Source organism: Chenopodium quinoa, unplaced genomic scaffold (assembly GCF_001683475.1).
Source record: "Chenopodium quinoa cultivar QQ74 unplaced genomic scaffold, ASM168347v1, whole genome shotgun sequence".
In the NCBI taxonomy this organism is placed as follows: domain Eukaryota; kingdom Viridiplantae; phylum Streptophyta; class Magnoliopsida; order Caryophyllales; family Amaranthaceae; genus Chenopodium; species Chenopodium quinoa.
The window spans coordinates 1,977,499-1,996,462 of NW_018744239.1; the positions used below are offsets into that span (position 1 = coordinate 1,977,499).

The 18,964-nt window shown below is 34.2% G+C and overlaps 1 protein-coding gene across 1 annotated transcript; it reads left to right on the forward strand.

Annotated features, from left to right (window-relative positions):
* The first annotated feature begins 13,501 nt into the window (after positions 1–13,501).
* LOC110694527 lies at positions 13,502–14,946 on the forward strand. Its single transcript, XM_021871711.1, has one exon. The coding sequence runs from the start codon at positions 14,372–14,374 to the stop codon at positions 14,633–14,635; it is 264 nt and encodes an 87-aa protein (XP_021727403.1). The 5' UTR covers positions 13,502–14,371; the 3' UTR covers positions 14,636–14,946.
* Positions 14,947–18,964: the final 4,018 nt, after the last annotated feature.

The following is an 18,964-nucleotide window of genomic DNA, read 5'->3' on the forward strand; positions in this document are numbered from 1 at the left end:
TTTGGATCACCCTTGCAAAGGGTAGGGTATGGGGAAACCCATAGATTGGGCAAGAAAGTTAGGGTACGTGGTACCATTTCTTGGCTCCAGGGCTGTGTACGTAAATGAAATAACGCCAAGAGTGTTACTCTTGTGTCTGCGTAATTGTCATTGATGCACCGTAAAGCCCCGGATCAAAGTTGAGGGCTCCCTTTGATGACCCTAAAGGGTCAGTGGTGCCTAGGTCAAACCTAAGGTTGACAAGGGAAGCAAGCTAGATTGCTTGTGCGCTCAACGCAAAGGTAATAGCGTTGAGGTGAACACTGTTCTAAATCTTGAAATGATGCTATGAGAATGATGGTGTGATCAGGTAAGCTCGAGTCTTTGATTTTTCAAATTCGATTGGCTAGTGGAATCGAACAGTTGTGGAATGCCACAAACGTTGCTTAAGGCAACACCTTTGTTGATACTATGCAAATCGCCTTAGAAATATGCTCCAATCGTGTGTGATTTGGGATGTCAAGGAAGTGACCTTGACTACGATCACCTAAAAATTTGGATGCCAATTAAGGAATGTTGCTATGATTAGATGGAATGTTCGAGTCTTAAGCCTATAGAGTTTGAAGAACTGAGAGGGCCTTACATTCATAGGCATCACCATGACTAATTGATTCATGTGCGAAGGACTGCTCCAGACATGTTCACAAAATTCAGTGGAGTAAGGTGAGACCTTACTGCCCTAGTTTCTCATGAGAAGATGAGAAATGTTGAGTACAACTCAACGATGAATTAATACCATGGTAAAGAAATCACTCAGATAATGAGTCGGTCTATGGACCAACAATCAATGCGATTGGTTGCGAGGCGGTTAGGGAGCAATGACGATTGCTGCCAACTGAGCCGAGGTTAGCAAAGGCTAACAGAATTCTTGGTGATAGAGCTTACATGTGGATCCCCAGGCACATGAGCACTTCCAAGCGAGTGAGTGACAAGAGTATGCCATCACTCTACCCATTAAGGTGGTTACCCGAGCAAGGGGTGACCCTTGGGAGAGATGCGAATCATCTCAAAATAAGCTCCGTGGGAGGGAGAAACCCTATGAGATTGCACTCGGGAGAACGAGAGCAAGTCCAAAATGTTCCGTGCCGGCTTTTAAAAGGAATTTTGGACGAGGGTAATGTAAATGGATCTATGATGTTGCCTAAGTACACGTTGGTGCTACAAGGTAGCCCAACCGGTGGCTAGGCGTGCGAGGCACGGCCAATCCCGAGTAGGGGAAAGTCATGATCCAAAGAAGATACTATGAAGTATCGTCGGAGTTAGCGATGTGACTAGGCACCTCTAACAAAATAGACAAGGGGTAAGACCCGGATTGAGTGAGAGAGTTGTGCTTGGAAAGCAAAGGTCACGCGGTGATCTACCTTCTCAATCTTTGACGAGAAAGTCAATCTCTTTTTGGTGGGGGAGGTTTGTCACAGTCACTCTTGGGTCGGCCTAGGCAAGGTCGTCGACCACCCCGCATAGGCACACAAGGCCTTCGAAATCCCACTTGCCTACACGAGCAAGTATGCGCTCGGTTCGGGAAGAACGAGCAAAGTGAGGCTAGAGTAGCTCACTACCATGTCTAAGGCATGTGAGGTTATCAGGGATGACCTCCGGGTGCTTAGACCGTGGTGCTGTCGAAGCACGGGTCAACTAGGCCTTGGGCTTATGGCTAAGCATGCGCGAGCGCGCACTAAAAGATCCTCGGAGTGTTTGGACGAGCAAAACTCCATAACAACCTTTGATACTTATTGAGGGGGCTTATTAGGACCCTAATAGATCATACATGGCCTAAGGGCCAAGGTTAGGTTCAAGGATCGGACTTGAGAGTCCATTATTGTGTTACAGTCAGTTGGGTGTTCACTAGTATTCCAAGGCTAGAGCTAAATAAAGCTCTTTAGGGGGCGAGTGCTCACTCAAGGGTCAGGGGCTTACCTAAGGGTGGCCTTAAGTCTAGGGACCTTGAGCATGGTCTTGGACATAGGATAGCCTATGGAGACCATAGCACACTTGGATGGCTATGGTGGACACTCAATAGGACAAACGACTCGGTAGTCCCGGCTAGGAGGGATGCGTGCTGACCAATGAAGGCTGAGGGCTTAGTACGGTGCATGCTTGCTAGTGGTGCGTGGTTTGACTAAGGGATGCTCTTGGGATCATGTTAGGGTGTTTCTATGGTGGTAACCATAGTGACTCCGGCATGGAGGAACGAGTGCGGCCCGGGTCAACGATGTCTTTGGTGCCTTCGACGAAACCATGGACTTGCGTGGCCACATGCTCGATGCTAAGGAACGACCTTGGCTTGTAGATGGTCTAACCAAAACTCTCCTTGGTGGATTACTTTGTAGGGACTCCTTGACGGTTATGCCTAGTCATCATGATGGTATGCAGTTGCCTTAAATTTAGGGATTGGCTAAGTAGTGGCGGATGGTGGGTGGTTATACGAGGTAACCACCCACGTTGTACCACTCTCCCTAAATTATAAGGACGATTATGCTGAGGTGGAAAAAGGGCTAAGTATGGTTCCTAAAATATAGGACCACGACGTTAGTGGGTTGGCTAACGGTTATCCTGACCACGACCTTGACGTGGGCAATCGGGAACGTGGTTAAGCCACACCAGAAGGCGGTTCCTATAAAATAGGAGTAGCCAAGGGTGGTGGGATGTAACCATGGACGTGGGTAGTTATTCTAAAGCAATAAAGCCACGTCATGAGGAAGTTACCCCACTCACTTTGTGGCCCTTGAAAATAGGAGCACTAAGGGAGTGGGCGGTTACGCTAATCAGGCGGTTACATCGGCTAGGCAGTTGAAGTGCCACATAAGCATACTGATGCATGTCTCCTAAAATGTAGGGGCATGTCATAGTGGAATGTGACGTTTACCAGGCGGTTACAAGAACATGCAAAACGTGGATAACCCCCTTGACTACGTGGACAGGTCCAGATTCATCCAAGTAAGCATCCAAGTAGTGAGTAGTTACAAAATCATGGGTGTAGTGGGCATAGTGGGCAGTTATCCTATCTGACTGGGCTGTAGTCAGTGCCTATAAACAGGCCAAGGCATTCATTTGCTGGGCATCAATTTTGGGAGTTTTAGAGAGAGATTCTAGAGAGAGAAACTCTTGTAGTTTGTAACCCACGAAATCAATAAAGTGTTCTGGTCATTGCTTGCCTCTTGTCTTGTGTGTGTTCTTTCTTTAAAGTGCTTAAGTGTTGTATGCTGGTTTAGACTCGGTCTAGACGCCATCACGGGCACCTCTTTAGTCCCTTACTTAGAAAAAAAAAAAAAACTAGTCCCCAAATAATCCCGTGACACGTAGCATAATGGTTAGCATGTGCACCAAGCCGAGCCTAGGCGGCTAAGTTGGCTGGTGCATGCTAGTGCACCTATGCTAGCATGGCTGGCCGCAGCCATGTACGCGCATGTGCTAGGAGCCATGTCGCAGCAGCCAGCATGCATGGCGCGCCAGCCCACAGCAGCTAGCAGCAGCATGGCCACGCCTTGCGTAATAGTTAGTAGCAGCAGGCCTCAACCAAGCATCCCACACGCAAGTGCGTGGCCAGTTGGGCCGAGTGTGCGGCAGCAGCAATGAAGCCCACTCTTGTGAGGCTAGGTGCCCAAGTGTGGGTGCCACTTGGCGCAAATTGAGAGTAGGGCTTAAGGGTGTAGGTGGTGGTTTTGGGGGAGAGCTTGGGGAGCAAGTTTGGTCCCCCCCCCTCTCCAAATGGTCTTCACCTAACCTCTCAAGTGAGCTTGACACTTGTTGATTTATTAGTAGCTTGATTATTTATTTTATTTTAGATATAAAATAAATTGGAAAAATCAAAATCTCCCACATGGAAAGATGATGAGATTTTTGTGAGCCTTTGCCTATAAATACCAACCTAGGGAGTTGGGAATTCTTCACCTGAGTAACACTAGTAGAAAATATCAAAAAGGCACCCCTAATTTCCACCGGTTCAGTCCAAACCGGTGGCAAAAATTGGCTACAAAATTGGAGGGAAGCTGAACTAGAATAAAAGGCACTGGTTCACTTCAAACCGGTGGCAAAAACATAAAGGCCACCGGTTTGAACCGGTGCCCTTGTGAACCGGCCCTTATAATTATTAAAAAAAAAAAAAAAAAAGCAGCCCCCTTTCTCCTTATTTCTTCTCAACCCCAATCCTAATTCATTCTAGCTCCTCCTCGTCGTTTCTCTCTCCTCTCCTCCTTTTTCTCTATCCTCTCCTCCTCCTTCCTTCTCCTTCTCCCCGATCTCCTCCTTCCCTTTCTCTATCTTTCTCTTTCTCGATCTCCTTCTCTCTCACCTCCTTCTCCACCACAAAGACCAACACTTTCACCACCACGAAGTCCTCCTTCTTTCTTTGATTCGAAGACCAACACTTTCACCACCACGAAGTCCATTTTAATCGAAGACCACCACATGCAACACCATTTTAATCGAAGACCACCACCAATTCGAGGTTTAATCGATTTTATTCGGTTTTCCTTTTTATTTTTCATGGGTTTTTGTTTTAATCGGTTATTTAATCAATTTTTTTTATATTAATCCATTTTAATTTGTTTTTTTTATTTTCTGGTTTTTTTTAGTTTAATCGATATTTTTTTTATGTTAATCGATTTTATTTCATTTTTGTTTTTTATTTTCTGGTTTTTGTTTTAATCGATTTTTTAATCAATTTTTTTTATTTTAAGTGATTTTAATTCTTTTTTTATATATTTTATGGGTTTTTTTTATTTTAATCGATTTTTTTTAATTTAATCGAATTTATTTCGTTTTTGTTTTTTATTTTCTGGCTTTTTGTTTTTAACGATTTTTTAATCGATTTTTGTTTTATTTTAATTGATTTTTGTTTTTTATTTTCTGGGTTTTTTCTTTATTTTACACAATTTCTTTATTTTCTGGGTTTTTGTTCTTGTTTTTATTTTTTTTTGGAGGGAAAACGCTCAAAGAGCGTTAATTTTCATTCATAGGGAGTTCAAGTTCCATAGAACGAACAATCTTTTTTCTTTTTTTAATCGATTTTTATTTTTATTTTTTGGGTGATTAACTTATTTTTTTTATTATTATTTTCTGGGTGTTTCGATTAATTCTTCTAATAGATTTTTTTTTTGTTGTTGTAATTGGTGCAGGTATATTGATTCAAGAATCAAGATGCAAGTATATATTGATTTAGATGTTGTATTGGGATATTTTTTATTGTGATGTTGTAAATATTCAAGAAATCTCAATTACTTGTGCCTTATTGCTTTCTCGAACCGATTGAAAAACAAATCCGAGTTAGTAATCTACTATTCATCGTTGAAACTTGGTTGGCCTATCATGTTAGTTGAGTTTGGTTTAGGAATGCCTAGAGTTGTGGCTTCAAAAGAAGACAATATTGAGTTCCCTTTCTATCATCCAATTTATGTTCATGTTTGCCTATTGTTTTGATCTATTGGTTTGGTTGTTGTTAATTCCCAATTTCCCCTAGTGTTTGTTTTCATACTAGTTAATTGATCAAACCTCAATCTTGTGACCAAACTAGATTTAAATCGTTTTGTATTCTAGGTATACTCATACTCATTCCCTGTGGATACAATCCTTTATTTAACCTAGACTTGTGTTAGGTTGGTTTAGGTAGAAAAATTGTTTTCCCTCTACCAGTTTTAGGCCGAGTTTAGTGTTTTGCTTACATCTTTTTTGTTTTAAATCGGAATTTTGCATATGATATAGCATTGGAAAACTTATTTCAAGGGATATTCAACAAAAATAAAATTTGAATCAAATTTAATGGGGTTAAAAAATCAATTAAGCTCGAATTTGGACTACGGTCACTAAAAGAGAAATTTGGCAATAGTGTGTGGATTTAGGCTAGGAAAACGGTTTAAATGGACGTTTGTGTTAAGAACGGATTGGATTATATGGATTGAAATAAAAATGGGCTAGGACTTCAAGCAATTCTTATTTTTGATGCTCAACATGATCATCAATTGGCAATAAAAGGTCATTCATCACCAATTTCGGTTTGAAAGACACAATTGGGTGTCTACAAGACTACAACCACATAATGTTCTTGGTTTTGAAATGCTAAAAGCTAGAAAAATAAGGGCTTGTTCGTTATTTTTTTTTAAATTTTAGCTTTTTTCTTTAAACCAAAAAGCAGAAAGTAGAAAAAGTAATCTTCACCATTCTATCGTCAAATATCCTCCTAACCATGATTTTAATAAATCAGACTAATTTTAAAAATTTTCGAACTTTTGTCAACAACTACCAATTAAATCATGTGTTTTGAAAACAACTACTTATTAATTTTTTTTTTAAATAACTACCACAAAGTTGTAAAAAGTTTAGGAAAATTTGCAAATTGCAGCCATTTAAAATTCGTATTTTGCAAATTGCAGCCATTTAAATTTTTTTTTGCAAATTGCAGCCCAAAAGTTCGTATAAATTGTAAATGGCAGCCCGATTCAACTTACATGTCGAGAAAATCTTCGGTTAGGGTTTTAGGGGTCATTTTAGCTCTTAAGGATCCGAATTGAGCTCGAAATTAGCAAAAAAAATAACGTAAATGCCTCATTTTGCGTAACAAAAATATATTTATTTGTGGGAAACTATAAAAATGAGACACTTACGTTAATTTTTTGCTAATTCCGAGCTCAATTCGGTTTCTAAAGGGCTAAATGGTCCCTAAAACCTTAAACGATGATTTTTCAACATGTAAACCGATAAAAAAGTTGAATTGGGCTGCAATTTACAATTTATACGAACCTTTGGGCTGCAATTTGCAAAAAAAAAAATTAAATGGTTGCAATTTGCAAAATATGAACTTTAAATGGCTGCAATTTGCAAATTTTCCAAAAGTTTAAGTAGCACTACCACTCTAACAATTTTGGCTAAAATTTTTGGCATTTGAGTTTCACTTTTTACCTTTATGAAGGGTAATTTAGTCAATTTAGATGGTGATTTTATGAGGTAAACGTAAAAAGTGGAACCTACATGTCGAATATTCTAGATGGAATTATTAGAGTGGTAGTGCTACTTAAACTTTTTACAATTTTGTTACAATTCTTTTAAAAGAAATTTTTAATAGGTAGTTGTTTTCAAAACACGCATTTTAATTGGTAGTTCTTGACAAAATTTCCTAAATTTTATATAACATATATATCATAAGAATTTCAATTATAAAAAAATAAAATAAATAAAATAAAAACTACAGTATTATTGAACAGGTCTTATATATATATATATGGATCCAACATTTAATTAATTAAATAGTTATTGACACATTTTAATACATACCAAACTAAAATTATTATTCAACCTTTTAAAGTAAGCTTAAAGCTGAGGTACAACCTAAAAATAAAACTTGAGACTTAAAATGACTAAAACAAATCTTTGAAAATAAAATAAACATAAGGAAGAGTAATAATGATGATCAACATACACCTTGAAATTCCATTACTCTTGAAATATTTAAGGGAATTGTATAAGATTCTCTGAGTAAATCCCATTGAACAAAACCAAACTCTCTATATAAGCATCAATAAATAGTGGAGAAATCTTGTAACCCTTCGAAAATACTTTGGTTTCTTGGCTCTTAATATTGTAAGAATTCACCCCTTCTTCTTCCCAAAACAACAACTCATTGTCACTCTTAAAATATATGCACTTATTAAATAACTCTAAGTTAATATTAAACAACATATCCCATGATTGTATTGTGCCTTCTACCTCTTTCTTCATCCAAAGTTGACTATGATTTTTAAATATTTCCATGAGAGCAATCGATCGATTAAAAATAATAGGATACCTTTCATAATCATCCAACTCATTCACGAGGTCGTCACACTTAGGCAAATTAATGTATGTAAATTCCTCAGTATGCACATTAAATGACACAAAATGAGAAAAAACACCTTTCTTGGTAGCATTAATATTTTGCTTCCCTAACCAATATACGATCCCATCATAATAAACCTTTGGACTATCTTTAATCCAATAACACGGTCCACTACTTGTATCGATAATCTTCCAAGAAAAAGTATTAAGGGTGAAAAACTCAACAAATTTGGAAAAGTGAGTCATTTCTATATAAACTCCCTACTACCGTATAATCATTCTTAATATCATCAAATCCAAATGCATAATCAATAACAAATCCTCGACGCATACCTATTCTTGGCAAAATTTGAGAAGGGATCTCCAAAGCTTTCCTAATTGAAGGGTTCCACAAGATTAATGTGTGAACTCGATTTTCCGGTACAAAATTTTTCATGCAAAGCAACCCATTGATATAACCAACAGCGTGAAAACGCTTAAAAATTGGGTCGTTTATTTCAAGACTAGACATAATTCTAAAATTGTTTGCACTAAGAATTGTGCAATATTGTTTAGTAACACATATACGGGGTGGTGCAAGAAATAGTATGTGGGGTTGTTATAGATTATTTCTATATTTTTTCAAATGGATTGAATGAAATTTTGGGTCATCTATGATAGAGCACCAAAACTTGGAAACACAACGATACCTTAGAAGAAATTTTGTAGGTAATCTTGCGAGTATTTCGATGAATAACTCTAGAAGTAATGTGGTTAATGGACTTTTCAATTTCCTCCTTTTTGCCATTTCTACTTGTTTTTGAGATACAAGGCAATAAAAATGAGGAAGAAATTAAAGGATATAGAGGTGAAGGTATAGAATGTGACCAATATATGTTACAATTTATAAGATAACTGGAATTCAAGATCGTGTTTCTTGTGACCATATAAATGAAAATAAACCGTATTAATGTGAAAACGGTACAAAATCTCTAATTGAAACAACATAATCACATGATAAGTGAACTCACCATTGCATGTCATCTAATTGGTGAACAGATAGTTGTTTATAGGAATATAATATATATTTTTTAAATAGAATGTTTTTATGGGAAAAACGAATAATTTGGAAAGGTGGGGATGGAAGGGTGAGAATTGAATATACTCGTGGAAGTAATTAAGTCGGGGAATGAGGAAAATGAAACAAACAACATTACCTTTCAAAAAGGAAAAAAAAATACAACTAAACAACATTAATAAATGAATTGAATTAAGGCTATATTTTTTTTATTAAAAAAAGGAAATTAATCACAATAGATTAAAAGAGGTGGCATGTAGCATGAGGTGTTTGTGTTTTTATAAACTAGATAAGCCTCGTGCGATGCACGACATAAAAAAATTTATTGAATTTAAATATAAATTTATATATGTCTCTCATATGAAATAAATTATAAAAATATAATTATTAATTGCCATTTGTAATGATATTTAGATCATATTAATTTTGAAGAACAGTAAAAAACTTAAGCAAATTATGTATTATGTGTACTATTTAACCGAGAGTAATTATATTTTGAAGTCAGATAATAATAATAATAATAATAATAATAATAATAATAATAATAATAATAATAATAATAATAATAATAATAATAATAATAATAATTGTCTTCACAAAAAATATTGTAATAATTTAAGGTTAAAAAAATATGATGTCAGCAATTGATTTAGGCGGGGAAAATTTTAACAACAGCTTGACATGTGTATAATTTTAATAAGTGATGATGTCAGCGGTTGTTATTTTAGTATATTTATAGATAGATAAGTGTAATACTTAAATTAGTGTAATACTCCATTCATTTAGATCTATGTGACCTAATTTTAAAATTGAAATTAAAGTATGAGTTGAGCATTAAAGTTTATAATTTATTAGCAAGATTTAAAAAAAATATCGATGTCATTTTTTCATTGAGGTGGTGAGTGATCTAATAAATTCTTTGTAAACTTTAGGTCATGTGTGGGTAATAGTAATATTAGTTCAATGAATATATCAATAATGAAATAGTATTAGTTGATTCACAATTTTTAAAAGGATCTTGTCAATGAGCGTGTTAGTTGAGACGAACACTATAAGAGGGGGGTGAATTGTAGTGAGTTCCTAATGCCTACTTTTTGCAGAATATAAAACTGAAATGTAAAAGGAACTTGCACGGCACACAATATTTAACAAGGAAACCTCTTAGGACCCAAATAGAAGTAAAACCTCGACCCTTTTGGGGGATTTCAAACACCAAAACACTTCATTATAATAGTGAAAACTCTCATGTTACAACCTATAATAATCAGACCTAAACTCACAAGTTCCAGAATGAACTTGCCACAAAGTAGAACCCTATTCTACCCAACCTAAGTTTCTGACTTAGATTCTCTACGTACTCCCTGAGTACTTGCTCACTCAGCTTCACTATAGAAGCCTACAATACTGTTTGCAATAAACAGTTCGCTCACCCAAACCAAAACTATACAAACTCTTGACTTCTAATATGTGATAGGAAAGCTACATATGGAATCCGAAACTAATATGACAAAGTTAAACTTGGCAAACTTATACAACCGAGCTCTCTTCAAATTATTCACGCATAAATTCACAAGTCTGTTAATTATGAATTCTACCTTATATACAAGATGAACTTGTATAACAAGTAGGGTTTTCAAAAGATAGAACTTATCAAAACTGACGATTTCATAAAACACGTTTTTATGTAAATCTTTTGTAAAGAAAATATTTTTGAAATACTTATCAAAGATAGATTTATGAAAAGAATAATATCTTTTTAAAACCTGGTAATTTTCTGCCTCGATGAATATCTTCATCCTGTTCTTCTAGTAGGTGTAAAACTTGCCTTAGCCGCTTTGAACATAGGTGAACATTGGGTAGAGTACCCTTCTTCAAGCTTTTCTCTGTAGTTCATCTCTCCGCAGGAACTTACTCAACAACGTTATTTGCTTACAGGTGAGAACCTTGCTCTAATATCAATTGTTAGTCAAGACAAATACTACAAGAGGGGGGGTAAATTGTAGTGAGTTCCTAATGCCTACTTTTTGCGGAATATAAAACTGAAATGTAAAAGAAACTTGCACATCACATAATATTTTACGAGGAAACCTTCCCGGGCCCAGCTAGAAGTAAAACCTCGACCCTTCTGAGGGATTTTAAACACCAAAACACTTCACTATAATTGGACAAACTCTCCTGTTACAGCCTATTATAATCATACCTAAACTCACAAGTTCCAGAATGAACTTGCTACAAAGTAGAACCCTATTATACCAAACCTAAGTCCCTGACTTAAATTCTCTATGTATTCCATGATTACTTGCTCACTCAGCTTTACTATAGAAGCCTACAATACCGTATGTAATAAACAGTTCACTCACATGAACCAAAACAATACAAACTCTTGATTTCTAATATGTGATAGCTAGGAAAGCTACACATGGAATCCGAGACTAATATGACAAAGTTAAACTTGGCAAACTTACACAATTAATCTCTCTTCATATTCTTCACGCATAAACTCACAAGTGTGTTAATTATGAATTCTACCTTATATACAAGATGAACTTGTATAAGAAGTAGGGTTTTCAAAAGATAGAACTTATCAAAACTTCCGATTTCATAAAACACGTTTTTATGTAAATCTTTAGTAAAGAAAATCTTTTTGGAAAACTTATCAAAGATAGATTTATGAAAAGAATAATATCTATTCAAAATCGGATTTCATAAAATAAAATCTTTAGAAAATATTTTCATAACTTGAAACTTTATCTTTTATAAACTTTCCTTTTATAAGCTTGCTAAGCTTTGCCACGCTTCTAATAAATTTCATGCATAAACTAACCTAACATATTTACAACAATCCTTAAAAAATATTACTTAAGATAACTTAGATTATTTCGTCAAAAGCTGTAGGTTAGGATACTTGGGCTTCACACAGTCCGGGATTAAGTTCCTGATGTCTTCACTTCTCCAGTACCATATTGAAATTTCGCACGCCAAGTTCTTGTAGAACTTGATGTTTTCAACGCATGCAGGCCAAGTTATTATTCTCAACTTGTTGTCTTCATGTTGCTGTAAGGGAACTCAATTAGTTTGACTTAAGAACTCCTCTTCTATTTCTCTAACTTTCTTTGAAGTCTTCTTGAGTCTTCACAACAGGTTATTCTTCCACTTCCAAAGTCTACTTAACCTGTTCTAACACTTAGAGAAATCTTATTAGTTGAAGTTTGCTCTTTGTGTTCATCATCATTAAAATTTTAAGCTTCAACAGAGCGCTATGGGGCATAAGATAAGGAATAATTATATCGGTTGAAATATTATTAAGTTAGGAATGTATGACAAAATCACGCGTCGTTCGGTGTAATTTATGTTAGTTTTACTTTAATATTTTAACTTTTAATTCTCTTATCTAACGCCCCGAGGACACTCATAAGGTTTTGCCTTTTTAAAAGATATTACTTAGTTTCCTCCATAAATTTAAGATGCTTCTTTCTAAATAAGAAGGTTTCAAGTTAGATGCATGACTTTTCTATTTAGTTAATAAATTCTCTTTATCTCTCTTGTATCTCGAGGATTGTTCTATTTTTTTTTTCTCTCTCATCTTCAAAAACTATCTAGAAGTACTTTTGCAAATGATGTGCCTAAACAAACTAGAGAAAGTAATTGATGTATGTGTAAATTGACATGACGTCATATCATCTATCCAATGTTGATGGTCTATCCTTTGCTTAATATGTTTGTATTGTCAAGTCACATGTACTGCATTTGTGATCACATCCATTAGGATTCTAACAAATATATCATGTATTAATAGTATTAATTACTATAGAAACTCAATTTGCTTCAACATATTTCATCAATGTTGAATTAACCCAAAAATGTACTTCATCTGTTCTTATTAGATGCATCACTTTCTATATATGAAAGTTTCGTTTAGATGCATTTTTAGTTCTATTAGTCAATATATTCTCTCTCACATCACATATGAGCTCCATTTATTTTTCTCTTTATCTCTTTCTACCCTAAATATTGCGTGGAACAAGGAATTTCAAAAGTATTGCATCTAATAAAAAATGGTGGAAGTATTAAACTACTAATGAATGAAATATCCTTAGCTTCAAGGGATTTCATCAATGTTGAATTAATCTAAATCAAAAATGCTTTAAGTATCAATATACCACAATCCAAAAATTAAAGTAACATGTATTACTTCCTTCATTTCTTTTTTAGTTGACACATTTCTTTAGTCATGTGTGTCAATAGTGCTAAAATTCAACCATTAATATCTTTAATTACTGATAATTAAAAATTATGAAAAGTTGATATTTAATTAGTATATTTATATCGTGATGAATCTAACAAGATCGCACATGTCTATATTTTTTTTACATAACAAAACACAGCCGAAGGGGAGTGTGTGAATAGTGCTCAAGTCAAAACATGTCAACTAAAAGAAAAAAACAGAGGTAGTATATATATATTTCGTATATATTAGTATTTCAATGAAATTTCAAAATCTAATCTACTAATTTTTGAAGAAAATTTGCTGATGGAGTAAAATAAAACGCCCCTTTTTTCTTTTTCTCTCTTCTCTCTCCTCTCTCTTCTAGGCCGGGTTTTATTTTTCTTGGTCGTTTAATTCAATTTAGTTTTTTGTTTTGATTTACATTTTGTTTTGTTTTGTTCTCTCCATCTGTGAGAATCTGTCCCAATTTTTTGGGTTTCCCCAATTTTCTGGGTTTTTGATTCTTATATATGGATGGGAATTTTATTTTTAGGGTTCATATAATAATTGAGAAGGTGATTTGGATTCCTATGGGTATGGGATTTGTCATCAACTGGTCGATCATCAGCGCAGATTGCGGAGGTCTCAACTTGGAAAGATGCAAAGACATCAAAAATCATTGCTCGAGTCAAGTTTGAAGCGGTGGAGTATGAGCTATGTCAAATATGCAAATTAGTTATGATTTTGATTGTAAAAGTTATGATATTTTCTCTATATCTATGGTTTACAAATTTTTATTATTATAGCCGTATGGCTATTATTTAATGATATTATTACTTCCCATTCAAAAAAAAAATAGAAAATTTGCTCAATCCAATTTAATTTTGAAAACAATGTGATCTGAATAAGTATCTTGGAAAATGGTGGACACTCCTGGCCCTGATATTATATTACTACGTACGCTACGAAATGGTTGAACAAAAGAGTAAATTTGAAGATTGTCCTTGCTAGCTAATTTAATCCAAAAAAAAGTCCCATCTGCCCATGACCACAACTTGGATGGCCTCACATGGGACAAACACCCTCTCTTCTAAGGGCATTTATAAACCTCACTACCCCCCTTCTTTTTCTCTACACAAAACAAACTAACTTCACTTTGCTAGCTATTAGCCAGCGATACAACAAGCCAAGCTTAGCTAGCTTATACCACCCTTAGCTTTTCTCTTCATCTCTCCCTCCCTCCCCATCAAACAACCACGACGATGCGTTTAATGAGGAAAGGTGTTAGTACACCAGCAATGTCACGTGTCACGACGAGGAGGTGGCGATGTAAGAAAGGGCAGCCACGACGATCCCGTGAAGCGGTTTTGAGGAAGGTTAGGAAGTTGCAAAGAGTTATACCCGGTGGCCAAAGGGTGCAGCAGATAGACCACCTTTTTCTTCGAACAGCTGACTACATTTTGCACTTAAGGTTGCAAATTAACCTCTTACAAACTCTTTTTAAACTCTACTCATCCTATATTTAATTTAATTTACTGATTTATTGTACCATATATACATATTATTATATCATACGAAGTATGATATTAGCATTTTAGCAATAATTTATTACTCTTTTCAACTCAAAAAAATGAAGGGAAAAAAAATAGATCAAGCTTTTTTAGGGTGAATAAATTTAATTTTTTTGTAGCTTATGGAATGCATTACATTGAAGTTGTAATATCGTTGTTATTATATTATAGCTTCAATGTATTAGATTTCATAATATAGTGTCATTAATAATTAATTAGTTTATTGTTTATATAGTTATTAGCTTGGTATATGTAATAATGAAGTCATTTACTAGTATTCATTTGATTTTTTCATTAATGGCTGAAAGTTTCTTGCTACTTTTCTTTTAGCATAATATATTATGTGTCTGAAATTTCATGTTTCTTCTACTCTGATTAGGAAATTAATAAAATTAAATTAAGGTGAGGAATTTGAAACTTCTTATTCTTATACGACGTATATGTAGATCTTGTCTTATTATCATTGGCATTATCTCATGCCAAGCAATATATTTATATGTGGATTGATTTGATGATTTCTATCTGTCCATATTTAATTTTTTGAGTGTTGTATTAGTGTAGCCCAAATTTTATAAGCCCAATTAATTAGGTAGAAAACTGTACTATATTGAGAAACTGATGAAGAATTGTGGACGAATCTAGAATTGGTGAATAATCATGAAAATTCTATATTTATGTGGCAATTTAAAGAGCATGTGTGTAGAATTTTCCACACGCTTCTTCCACCTCCATACATCGCCTATAAATATAAGGTGTTGGGCATCATTTGGAAGTATGTATCCACCAACATCATGCTCCAACTCAGATCCCTCATACAATCTATGAGTGTCCCTCCATACATATCACAATCGGAGTTTCTACATACAATAGTGAAAGTTTTCATGTACTACTTACCCTTTCAAGGGTTATTGTATTCTCTTATTTTTTATACAGTGAATTATTTCGGTGCTCATTGTCATGGTTTTTTTTTTTTTATAATTTTCCCACGTTAAATATTGTGTGCCCAATTCTGCACTCTTATCTTATCCCTATTTATCTCCTAATTATTTTATCAATTTCTACGTATTTAATTTGCACTCTTTAAATTTCATGACCTCTTTTTGGTGTCATCCCAAATTACTTGACAAATTTGTTCCCTTCATTTTGTTTTCAAAAAATTATAATTGAAAAAAAAATGTTTCCTATTCTAGCCAGACAAAATTTTAAAAATCTAATAATTTTTTTTACGGCAATTTTTTTTTCTATTTTTTTTTTACAACAAAAAAAAAATCAACAAAAAAATTATAATCTTACCTTTATGGTTAATTGATAGAAGTAATATTTTTAGCTATGAAAAAATAATCTTTCAAAAAAAAACTGAAAAATTAGGTTATCATGTTTTTTTACATAGATTATATAGAATTTTTTAAATGTGGTAATTTCTTTTTGTATATTTCGGTCTATTTTCAAAAAGCAATCATATAACAACTTTAGCTTGAAAATGTAATGTTGGGCAAGACGAATTCATATTCTCATGTAGCTTTTTTTTAACAATCGAATCAAATAAAAAATTATTTCATCATAGCTACATACTATCGTTGACGCAAATCATACATTCTTCATACCCTCTTTTATATTGTTGTGATTTACAGCTTTTTTCTACGAGGGGTCTATCGATCTATTGAAGCCAGGAAGAAAATTTTCGTCTAATTGATCTATTGTAATTGAAGGGTTAATCTCTTTTTTGATTCCGCACAAATCTATATCCATGAAACAACTTGTGTCATAATAAACTCAAAAAACAAAAACAAAACTTAAAAACAAAGTCCACCATAAGGATACTTGGTGTCTGTTCACATTTATTGAACTGAACTGATTGGAGCTGAGTTGAACTAAACTGATCTGAACTGAACTGATTGAAGCTGAATTGAATTGAACTGAACTGAATTGAGCTGAAATGAATATTTTATAAGAGAGGGAAATTAAGAGCTGAACTGAACTAAAATGAACTAATTGGAGCTGAACTAAACTAAACTAAACTGAAATTAAGTTAATGTGAAGAGGCCCTTACTACACTCAAACCCACTATAGGAGTTACTTATAATATAGTTTTATTAAATTCAATAACAAAAGCATAAAGAAACTAAAAGAAAAGTCAAATTTGGCTTTTTTTTTCCTATAAAACACTCCTTTATTTTTTTTTTTAATTTTTTTTTTTGAAGAACTTGAAATACTCCATTTATTTTTTACATAAGCGTCAGTGTTAAAATACTCAAATTAACTTGAAATGATTTTTATATTGAAATTGAATAGATTGGAAAACCACCATACAAATTATAAATTTAATTATGCATGGTGCATGTTATTTGAGAAATGAAATTTTATCTGGAAAAAATTTCAAATCCTAAAGAGTTTAGCTTGATAGAATGATCAATTGATCAACATGGAAATCAATGTTAATACATATGCATCAGTTTGACCGGCACATTTGCCGAGACGTTACTTTGACCATTAATATCTTTAATTGTACATTAGTAAAAATTGTAACAAAATTATATTATGAAACTAGACATTATGGCAAATCTAATGATATATTATATAATAACATTTATTTATTTTTTAGAGGTGAAAAAATTAAGTCAACCATGATATGTGAATAGTGCAATTGTCAAAGTAATGCATACAAAAAAAACGGAGGGAGTACTACAAATGCCTATAATATAATAATTTATTATTGCTTGGATATATAAGCATAAATAAAAATACTAATAAATCATATCTAAACAAATAATGAGAGTTTGACAAAGTTTCATATACGGCTGGTCGTACGGTGCGGCCAGCCATATTTTTTTTTAATTTTTCTTCTCTCTCCTCTTTCTCTCTCCTCTTTTCTTCTTTCATCTTCTACAACATTTTTCTTTTTCCCCCAATTTTATTTCTCTCTCCTCTGTTCTTCTTCCATCTTCTACAACATTTTTCTTTTTCCCGCAATTTTATTTCTCTCTCCTCTGTTCTTCTTCCATCTTCTACAACATTTTCCTTTTTCCCCCAATTTTATTTGCTTATTTGCTGCAGATTTTGATTATATAACTTGTAAGTTGTTAAATTTTATTACTTAATTTTTTGTTTAATTGAAGAACGAAAAACAAATTGTTTTCGTGTATAGTGGTGGTTTCGTGGGTGGGTAGTGGTTGTTTCGTGGATGGGTGGTAGTGGTTTCGTGGTTTTCGGGTTCTAGATCTGGTTTCGTTGGTGGTTTAGGTTGGTAGTGGTTCGTTGGTGGTGGTTGTTGGTGGTATTTTTTTGTTGGTGGTGGGTAAGGAGTTACTAGATCCAGTCATGGGTTACTAAGTCCAGTCAGGGGTTACTTGGGGTTACTAGGTCAGTTAAGAGTTACTAGGAGTTACTAGGTCGGGGGTTAATTGGGGTTACTAGGTCAGTTAGGGGTTACTAGGTCAGGGGTTACTAGGTTGGTCAGGGGTTACTTGGTCAAGGGTCACTAAATCAGTCAGGGGTTACTTTTGTCTTAGGATTACTTTATCTGGGGATTACTTTGTCATTTGCTGATTTGGTACCGACCACACCAGAAACGCACTGTGAGAGTTTTGGTCTCTTGACAAATTTATTATTTTGTCTTCCTTGAAGAAAGAAAGACATGTTAGACTAAGTAATTTTTATGGTAATTTCAATTTCTTTGCTAGACTATACTCTCGTTTGAGGGCACCATTAATACGTTCCTTTGTTCTTGAAAAAACTTGTAGAGAAAGACGTATGGTGGTCCATTACAAAATTAAATTTATGGTATGTGGTATGTTTATAATTTTTTTTTTTTTTTGAAATAATAGTATGTTTATAAATTATAAGCCGTATTTAATTTGTCATGTACTAATCACACATCTGTAATTAATGGATATGTTGAGTCATATAATATTATTATTATCAATTGGATGTTGGTGTAGTGGTGATTGGGCTTGGTAGGGAGGACCCGTGTTCGATCCCCCGCAACAACAATTGGGAGGGGACTGGAACCTAACCACCCAGAACTGATCCCCAAATCCAGATTAGCCCAAAGGGTGAACCGGGTAGAACACCAAAAAAAAATATAATATTATTATTTATTGCAAACATTTAAGGACCAATAAGACAATTACACCTTATCTATTACGTGTATACAAATTTTAGAGTACCTCGCTCAATGATTTTATTAGCTAGAAATCTGACTAATTTGAATTCAAAATGGGAATTATAATGTAGGAAAGCTATCACAACAAATTTTGCTTTGTTCCCATAGCTTTGGTTAATCTC